Source organism: Quercus lobata, chromosome 11 (genome assembly GCF_001633185.2).
Source record: "Quercus lobata isolate SW786 chromosome 11, ValleyOak3.0 Primary Assembly, whole genome shotgun sequence".
NCBI lineage: Eukaryota > Viridiplantae > Streptophyta > Magnoliopsida > Fagales > Fagaceae > Quercus > Quercus lobata.
The window spans coordinates 16169634-16180081 of NC_044914.1; the positions used below are offsets into that span (position 1 = coordinate 16169634).

Here is a 10448-nt window from a genome sequence, read left to right on the forward strand (position 1 = left end):
ACAACTTGTTTTAAGGGGTCCAAAACATACATAAACTACTAATATTATCAAGAATATACCTTACTGTTTTGTCACAGTATTTCATTGAGTGTCTTTTATGGAAAAAACTTTTATGTTTGTATTTTTGTAATTAATGTATCCCATTAATTTAATAGAAATACTTTTACATATTTGTGGAATTTGTACTACTCTGTTTGGTGAACTAGGCAGAGACAGATTGACTAGTGCAATGGATTCCATCAAATAACTCAAAAGAAAATGGAAGATCAATCCTTAATGTGACCAAAACTGGTAACATCATTTAAACAAAGAGAGAAGGAGTGGACTTCATAGGAAAGTTCTTCACAACTACTGATCCGCTGTTTCCAACTAATTAAGATGGCAAACGAGCAGGTAAGAATATTCAGAAGAATCAGATTTTATTTATTTATTTTATTTGTTTATATTCACTTTCTAATCTTCAAAACAACAAAACAATAGAAAACAAGGGGCTAACTAGAACTCTTGTTTGACTGACTAACTTCTAGGAAGAAATCCTCAAAGTCATGACCCAAAAAACCCTTCGTAGATTAGTCTTTACTTAATTAGAGTTATTTTGATGTTTTCTATCTCAGTGTCACTTATTCTAAGATGTAATGTGACAATCTTGTAATCTATGTCCAAATCTCTAATCTAGGTCTTCATTGCCATGGTCTATCTAAGCTTTCACTAATACTTAGCAAATATATACAAGTATTTTAGGTTTTTTTTTTTTTTTTTTTTTTTTTTTTTTTTTTTTTTTTTTTAGTGAATATAACTATTTAATGGTTGACTAAATGTTATTAGACATTTCGTCTTATCATAATTTCTTTATGATAAAATTTATCCACCATTTATTTATCTTTCTCTCAATCTTGTGATATAATCTAAATGTTATTTTTTATTATTAATATTATTATTACATGGTTTAAATATTATATATGATAACATTAATTAATAGTGTTAAAATTATAAAACACTATTAGATCATATTCAAACCTTAGAGCCACTATATTTACTCTTAAGATCTGGCATATATTGAGTAATATTAATCTATCAATATTTTTTTTAAACATTCTATTAAATTTCTAAAATTTAATATAATTTGGAACTAGTTTGAAATCTATATTTTACAATAAATTCATATTTAAAATAGGTACTCTCAACCAAACTTATTTTTCCTTACTTTTAAGTAAGTACATTGAAATAGACTAAAGTGAACCAAGGTCGACCGAATGGACTGGAGTGAACTGAAATTAACTGAAGTGAACTAAATTTATTGAAGTGGACTGAATAGACTAAATGGACTAAAATTTAACCAAATTGGACTGAAGTTGACCAAATGGACCAAGCATGACCAAATTGATTGAATTGGACCAAAAATCGACCAAAATGCTACACCGGCATTGAAATCCCAATGGAGAAATTACCTATAATAATAATAATAATACTAATAATAATAACAACTAATAGTCAAAATTTTTGATTTTTTGTTAACCATTCTTTATTGCGCCACGTGACTACATAAATTTCTGCCACGTAAACATTTAAAAACACCAAACAATTGTGTGGTTTGATTCTTAGACCTTTCCACTATTTAACCCAAAAAAAAAAAAAAAAAAAAAAAAAAAACTACGAAAAAAAACTGCCCAAACTAAACAGATGAAAGAAATGAAAAACAAGGAGCAGAATGAAAACAAACCCACAGAGAAAACAAGGACACGCACTCCACTGACCCATATTAGAAAAGTAAAAGAAAATTTAACATTGGTTTCAACTATGGAACAAAGAAAAATGTTAAAGTGGTAGACAAAGTGAAGTGGCAGTAAAAAGTTAGAACTAAACAAATATTTTGTAAAAAAAGAAAGAAAGAAAGGGAGTCCACTAAGCAATAGAATTTTGACCAGTTAAAGCATCATTTCATTTTGCGGGATGACCATTGAAGAGTCTTGAGCAAGAACATCAATGTGACGATAGGATGGTTTCAACAACTTCCTCCATATACTCTGACTCCGGACTGCAATTACAAGGGTACCCACAAATTTTTTTTTTTTTTTTCAAAATTGAAGTTATTGATCAACTGATCATACAATTAAGACGATACGAGTTATGAAAAATTGAATGAAATGCCAAAAATCTAATTTGATAATTAATCTCTATGGCAATGTACAAACTACTTCAAAGTAACAACCACATATACAATCAAGATTATTGGGTTCTATAAATAGCAATTTTGGAGAAGATCCACAGGTTTTTTGTATTTTTAAGAAATATGAAAGAGAAGAAATTGAGAAGAAGTTACCAAATGAATATGAACCACTATTTATACCCAAAGGATTATGACTCTTCAATAAACACATTTTCATTAAATATGCACTTTTTTTTTTTTGTTAGCGGACACATTTTCATTTAACAGGCACATTTTCAGTCACTAGACACCTTTTGATTCAATAGACATTTCATTCAATAGACACTTTTTCATTCAATAGACACATTTTCATTCAATAGACACATTTTCGTTCAATAAACACCTTTCATATATATCCAATATAAATGATTATGACCTTTCAATAGACACCTTTTGGTTTATCCAATATAAAGGGTTATGACATTCCGATAGGCATCTGTTGGTATATCTAATTTGAAAGGCTATGACCTTTCGATAGACATCTATTGCTATATATACAACGACTTACCTTGTATATATCTATATATACGATACAAACTAAACTAGAGACACAAGATTCTATCTTTTATTCCTTCTCACAAAAAAACTAAAAAATAAAACAACATTACTTTCTTCTGCCTAACTAATAAAATTATGTGCTATTTCTTTCAATATCATTTTTTTTAATGCATTTTTTCTTACTACTCCAACTAAAAAATAATGGTTCTGTCTTTTCCTAAAACTCATTCAGTAGCTATTCTCGTGCATCACGGGTAGCAACTAATATTTATATATATATATATACACACACACGCACCATTATTTGATTATAATTTAATTTGATTTTCTTATATTAGATTAATATTACTCAATATATAATCAAGCTTAAGGACTAAATTTAGTGGCTTTAAGGTCTGAACGTGACTTAATAGTGCTTTAGAACTTAACAATAAGTAATGTTAAGTTGTCTATTTTTAAGGAAAATAAATAAATAAATGGATTTGAAATGACATTGGATCCATTAAATGTATGTGGATTGCTTAAATTTAATGAAATTTGGAACAGGGTTGAGATCTATATTCTTTAATAAATTCATAGTTAAAATAGATATTCTCAACCCAAACCTCTTTTTTCTTAATCTAAAGTAAGTACATTGAAATGGATCAAATGGACTAGAGTGAACCAAAGTAGACTAAATAGACTGAAGTCAATCTAAATGGACCGAATGGACGGAATTGGACGGAAGTGGACCGTATTAGACCAATGTGGACGAAATAGACCAAACTGGATTGAATGGACCAAAGTGGACTGAAAAGAGAAAATTATTTTGTTTTAACTGGTATTAAGCTTGGCAAATAATCGTTTAGTGGAAAGAATAAAAACTCGGAGGGAAAGATGGACAAAGTTTAGCTACAAAATTGGTTATAGCCTAAAACTATAACTTTACTCAATACCGTTAACGTTATTATATATTTCAAAAATCTAACTGTTGGATTATATGTTCTTTATGCTTTTAATACACATGTCAAATTTTGTGTTAATCGGATATTATTTACCATATAATTTATAAGATTATATTTTATGCATAATTTTAAACTACAAAAACTTGCATAGCTATTGATCTTTAATTTTCTAAAAATTTTACAAAAATGGAGGATATAAGAAGAAAATGTAATCCAGTGATGGATTTGTTAAAATTCATTACCAATAAAAAGATATTGAGTAAGGTTGTACCCTTAGGTTACAATCAATTTTGTAACTAAATTTTATCTGAGAAAGATTGCTCTCTTTTTCATAGGAAATGGACTACAACATGGAATTTGTACCTCTATAACTAGAATAGGAAGAGAATCATAAGACACATCGTTGGGGCAATGGATTTGGATTCCATCAAATTAATCCAAGGGACAAAAGGAAGATTAATCACTAATATGACCAAAAATGGCAGGAAACTATGGATGGAATAATGTACATCATATAAACAATGATAAAGTTTAGCTACAAAATTTGTTGTAGCTCAAGACTACAACATTACTCAATAAAATAAACATTACTACATATTTTGGGTTACAACCTTACTCAATAAAATAAAAATTACTACATATTTTGAAAATCTAATTGTTGAATTAGATGTTTGTTGCACTCTTAATACACATATCAAATTTTGTATCAATCAGATATTATTTACTATATGATATATAAGCCTATATTTTATGCATAATTTTAAACTACAAAATTTGCAATTTAAACAATTTATTGATGATATAGCTATTAATCTTTAATTTTCTAGAAATTTTGCAAACATAAAAGATATATAAAGAAGATATAATTCAATGATGGATTTGTCAAAATTCACCTTCAATAATAAAATATTGAGTAAAGTTATTACGATACAACCAATTTTGTACTTAAACTTTGTACTATAAATAATAAATAATAAATAAGAAAAAGAAGAAAAAAAGCAGCATTGGAGTTCATAGGAAACTTCATCCCATAGTCACATGATTCATATCAAGTGCTCTGAGATTTACTTCGACAAAAATGCGTAATCATCACATCGTTAGAGTTCTTTTTTTTTTTTTTTTTTTTCAACTAAACGCAATAAGACTAATAACATATAAAAAGTTCTTTTTTAAAATAAAATAATAAATATTAAACTACACCTTCAACCCATACACTTTGTTTGAAAGTTCATAAAAGAATAAAATAAGTAAATCATAAAAAAATAGAAATAAATTGAATTGAAAGAAATGTTTTTTTTTTTTTTTTTTTTTTTTTTTTTTGAGAATGAATGCTACGAACTTTTATTAAGAAAACCTGGCCAAATCAGCCTGATATGAATCAACAACTTCCGGTGGAACATCTTCCATCCATACTACACAATTTGGGATAGTAACAGCTAACTTCGCCAAATCATGCACTACTAAGTTGCCCTCTCTCTTTGTATGAGAGTAAGACAATAAAGAAAAAGCTGGAATAAAACTGTAAGCATCCTGAATCAAAAGACCAAATGGAGCAAGTCCAACATCCTTGGTTTCTAACGCCTTAATCACCAGCAAAGAATCTCCCTCAAGGATAGCTGCTGAGATGCCCACCTCCCTAGCAAACTCAAGAGCCCTTGTGGCTGCCCTGGCCTCAATTTCAATCGGCTGTAGGAGCTGGGGAATTTTTTCTGTCATGGCTGCTAGCACCAAGCCTTCTCTGTTACGGATAATAGCTCCCACCCCTGAACAATTTTCTTCGGCAAAAACGGCTCCATCAAAATTAATTTTGAAGACGTCCAATGGAGGTGGCTTCCAACATGTCCTCATGCGTGGTCTACTAGGTGAAGATGGCGGTAAGATAGCTTGATATTCTGAATATCTCTCAGCTGGAAATTGAGAAAGAAGGTTCAGGGAGCAACATGGTTGTTGAGAGCGCATCTGGTTCCTTTGAGTCCAGATGGACCACACCGTGAAAGCAAAGAGAGCTGGCTTCCGTTGATGCTCAAATACCCAAGCCATCAATTCACTGAAGCTGGAAAAAGAAGTCTGGTTCCGAAAACTCCATGCGGTATCCTTATCCCACACACAATCCAGGTTTTTGCAAGTCCATACTGCATGAATCATGTCTTCCGCTTCACCTCGACAATGGTCACAGGTCTGATCCGTGATAATAGTTTTACGCAGAAGATTGCTCTTTGATGGAAGTGAGTCATGGCAAGCTCTCCAAACTAGATTCTTCACCTTATTCAGACATGCCAGAGCCCAAATTTTCTTCCATAGGCCTTTTTCATGATCAGGTCGAGCCTCCCTATGAGAACCATCCTCTGCTTCCTTTAAGAATCGGTACCCCAGCTTGCAATTGAACTTACCGTCCTGTGCTAGTGGCCAAAACAGTGAGTCTTCAGTAGCTACCTGGGCCAATGGAATGTTCTTAATTTCTTCTGCTTCTTCCGGTGCAAACATTCCATCCACCATATCAGCATTCCATATGCGTGTCCCTTCATCTATCAAACAATCCACAGTAGCTTCCTCCATAGATTCCACCATCGAAGATGCTACCAAAGTTGGGTGTTTTCGTGGCAGCCAATAATGTTGCCAGATTTTGATAGATTTCCCATTGCCTACCCTCCAAGATGCTTTTCCAAGCATACGATCCGGAAGAGGATTCTTTTGCATCAATTAGAGAGTGGATCCCCTTGCCTTATACCATGTTTGGGATGAATCATTCCCATGGGTTCACCATTAACCATAATGGAGTATGTCACCGTTCTAACACAACTCATAACAAGAGCAATCCACCTAGAGCAAAATCCCATTCTCTCCATAAGTTTCTCCAAATAAACCCATTCAACCCTATCATAAGCCTTACTCATATCTAGTTTTAAGGCCATAAAACCATGTCTACCCGAGCTATGATGCTTCATATGATGGAGGGTTTCAAAGGCAACCATAATATTATCTGAGATTAGGCGATCTTTAGCAAAAGCAGATTGGTGTTCAATGATTAGGGATGGAAGGAATTTCTTTAGTCTATTAGCTAGGACCTTGGAATATATTTTGTAGAGAACATTGCATAGGCTAATAGGTCGAAACTCCATTACAAGTTCAGGGTTATCAACTTTTGGCACAAGAGTAATAAGAGTATGGTTTATAGGGTCGGGTAAAGTACCTGTATTTAACCAAGAGAGGATGGCAGTGGTTACATCAAGCTTCATAAGCTCCCAAAAATGCTGATAGAAGAGTGGAGGCATTCCATCCGGACCCGGAGCCTTTAAAGGTGCCATTTGATTTAAAGCTTCCCACACTTCCAATTCTGAAAAATCACGCACCAAGTCTGCATTCATCTCTTCCGTCACCAAGCAAGGGATTTTCTCAAGAGCCTCCTCAGTAAGGCTCGGCTGTGAAGAGGAGAAAAGCTCTTCGTAGTAGGTCGTCAACTCCAAACCCATTTCCTCCCTCTCGGTTAACCACTCACCTCTAGCATTTTTAATCCCCCTGATTACATTCTTCCTGAACCTCTTTGTTGCCTTGCTATGGAAAAAGGCTGTATTGCTATCACCTTTACTAAGCCATAAGACTCGTGACCTTTGGCACCACATTCTAGCTCCTCTATCTAGAAGGATATTGATTTCAGCCTTGAAACCCCTAACCCGAGAGTTGTCCCCACTGACTATTGCTTCATTTTTAGCCACCACAAGCAATTTCTTCTTCTCTGCTAATTCCCTTCTCACATGACCAAAGTTATGCTTACTCCACCGAGTTAATTCCTGTTCACATTGAGCCACCTTTTTCAAGATAGCTAGGCCTGGATTCGGATCACAAGTATTATTCCAAGTTTCTTCAATAGTTTCACCACAAGAGGGCTCAGACAACCACATTTCCTCAAACCTGAAGCACTTCTTCCTACTCGGCTCTTCCAATCCCAATAAATTTACCCAAAGTGCAGAATGATCCGATGACATAGATTGAAGGTGATGGACTCTAGTTCCCGGAAATTTGTGAAACCAGGAATTAGTAGCCAGGCACTGATCTAGTCTTAGTCTAACAGAGTGTCCATCATCAAAATGTCTTTCCCATGTAAATTTTGAACCTACAAAACCCAAATCCATGAAGCCACACTCATCAATCACATCTCTAAATAACTACATTTGATTGTGCTCCCTCCTAGGTCCACCCAACTTCTCATCATGCCGAATAATTTCATTAAAATCCCCGGCACAGAGCTAAGGTCTATTCTGCCTTGAATTTAAAGACCTCAATTTGTTCCATGCTTCAATTCTCCTTGAGGTCTCAGGTTCCCCATAAAAGCCAGTAAATCTCCACTCATTCTCAGAATTCCCATTGATAATAGTGTCAATGTAATACCTATGTGAATCTACTACAGTAAGGTTTACAGAATTCTTCCAAAATAACATTAAGCCACCACCTCTGTTAACCCTCGACACCACCCACTTCTGATCAAAGTTTATTTTGCTCAACGTACGGTCTAGCCTTGCATCATCTGCCCATGTTTCGGCTATGAACACGACAGAGGGATCTTTAGCCCGTATCAAAGTAACGAGCTCATTTTCTGTACGTAGGTTCCCAAGCCCATGACAGTTCCACACTAGTAGACTCATTACTTCTGGCAGGGCTGGAACTCAGCCTCTGCCAATATCTTCTTCTTGGTTGTGCCTGCTTGGGAAACCTTTCTTTTCTTTGGTAACTCAAGTAAGCTTTCTGTTTCCTCAGCCACACGCTTCTCCCCTACTGCTTCGGTCATTACTATGTCTGCCCCTATCTCAGTTCTAACAACTCTTTTCCATGAACCTTCAACATGCACGGGTCTGGTTTGAAGATTGGAAGTCATTGCTTGAGGAGCACGTGGTAAAAAGGTGTTAATTGGTTCACGTGCTTCTACATGTAGATCCTTAGGATCCTTAAAAGAAGGTGATTCTATAATATGAGCCTTACCAAGACATGCTCTGTTTTCAGCTACATTCGAATCCACCAAGTCAAACTTTCGAATTTCCTTATCAATATCCTCTATTACTTCTTCGAACTCACAGGCCTGCTTATTTCTCTCCTCAAAATCCAGCAGATTTATTCTTTCCTTAGTCGTGACACTCCTTGACTCTTATGGCGGCAAATTCTCCATATTTTTCTCCTGGAAATCCGGAACAAGATCTGCACTTGAGGACTGATTAATACTTTCCTTAGCAGGACGAATAACCTCCGGCGAAGGTTTACCTGAACGGACAACCACCACAGGAGGCTTCTAAACTGGTTCGCTGTTCGTCGTCGATGCACCCGATTTCCTGCTAGCAAAAAAACCAGGCACTTTAACCGTATTTCTCCTTGCAGGCATAAACGGCGCTGCCTTAATCCAGGAACCAAACTGTTGTGATTCAGTTTTCAAGCTTCCTCCACTCTCAATCCAAAGAGGACAATCACGATCATTGTGAGTTAGGCAGCCGCACCAATAGCACAGATTGGGGAATCGCTCATACTTAAAAGACACCCACAATTCTTTGCCATTGTCAAGTGAGATTACCCTTCCTCTGCACAAAGGTTGAGTGATATCCACTGAGACTCTAACTCGCATAAAGTTTTCTCCTTCCAAATCAGAATCATCAGTCGAAGTATTAATCCTCCCTGCCGCCTCACATATTTGTTCGGCCACTTTTCGCCTCCGAAATCTCACTGGAAGGTCGTGAACTTGCACCCAGAAGCTAGCTCTATTAAACTCCATATCCTTCACGTCTATATCTCTATCATAGCATTGTAGTACCATGAGATGTTTATCAAAACTCCATGGCTCGGCTCCAATAACTTTCTCCATCTCTTCCTTATTATCAAACGTAAACAAAACCACATGATCCCCCTCTTTTTTGATTTTAAAACCATTCACTGATCTCCATAATGGTGTGAACGTTTTGGCTATAGCATCAATGTTGAGGGCTCGCTTTGTCAAGAATTTTGCAGCTAATGTGTACTCTGTTGCTGCCTGTTCTTCCGAAATTCGAAGATTTGACCCTTCGCACTCTGATAGTGTTAAACAACTCCATGATCTCGTTAGGTCATCCATCCTAAGGAATAAAGAAAACTGTTTCCCTAAACCCCTGGAAGAAAAGAAACCACAAAGCCTCAAGGCAAACTTGATGCCTTGGGGGACACAAACACCTTCAAAGAAGGGACGGCTATTCTACGACCTAGGGGAAGATGGAGACCCACCTTTCGCTAGCGAGGAGAAACTAAGTTTACTAGTTAGTACTTAGTATTACACGAAAGAAATGTATTTAAGTAATGAAAATGAATTAAAAAGAAATTAGCAGAATGGAATTAAATAATTTTGTTTCAATGTTTTAGAATAAAGTAATGGAAGGTAAATAACTTTATTTGGAAGTAATATAGAGAGAAATTAATAGAATTATTTTCTAATAATATTTGATCCCTATTTTAAAATAAATATCTAAAGAGAAATTTTGAGAGTTTAAGTAAAAATTATATTAAAATTACATATATTTCCTCCAATTCCTCCCAATTTTGGGGAATAAAAATTTAAGGTTTTGGAGGAATAAAGAGAAACAAGTGTTTCCTCCTAATTGTTCTATTCCCTCCTACTTAAATTTCCAAATAAGGGAATGACATTTTCATTTCCTCTATTAAAATTATTAAAGAAAGGAATGAAAGGAAAAGTTTAATATAATTCCTTTAATTTCTTTCTATTCATTTCTTTCCTCACATTCGGAGTGTTAAAGATTTAAAATTTTTTCATTTTTATCACTTAAGTTTAATAC

At 34.6% G+C, this 10448-nt stretch overlaps 2 protein-coding genes across 2 annotated transcripts; both read right to left on the minus strand.

The window, feature by feature from the left end:
* Positions 1 to 4992: 4992 nt before the first annotated feature.
* Positions 4993 to 6216, minus strand: LOC115966461. Its single transcript, XM_031085694.1, has one exon. The coding sequence runs from the start codon at positions 6214 to 6216 to the stop codon at positions 4993 to 4995; it is 1224 nt and encodes a 407-aa protein (XP_030941554.1).
* Positions 6217 to 8926: 2710 nt separating this feature from the next.
* On the minus strand, positions 8927 to 9736 carry LOC115966462. The gene has a single exon (XM_031085695.1). The coding sequence runs from the start codon at positions 9734 to 9736 to the stop codon at positions 8927 to 8929; it is 810 nt and encodes a 269-aa protein (XP_030941555.1).
* Positions 9737 to 10448: the final 712 nt, after the last annotated feature.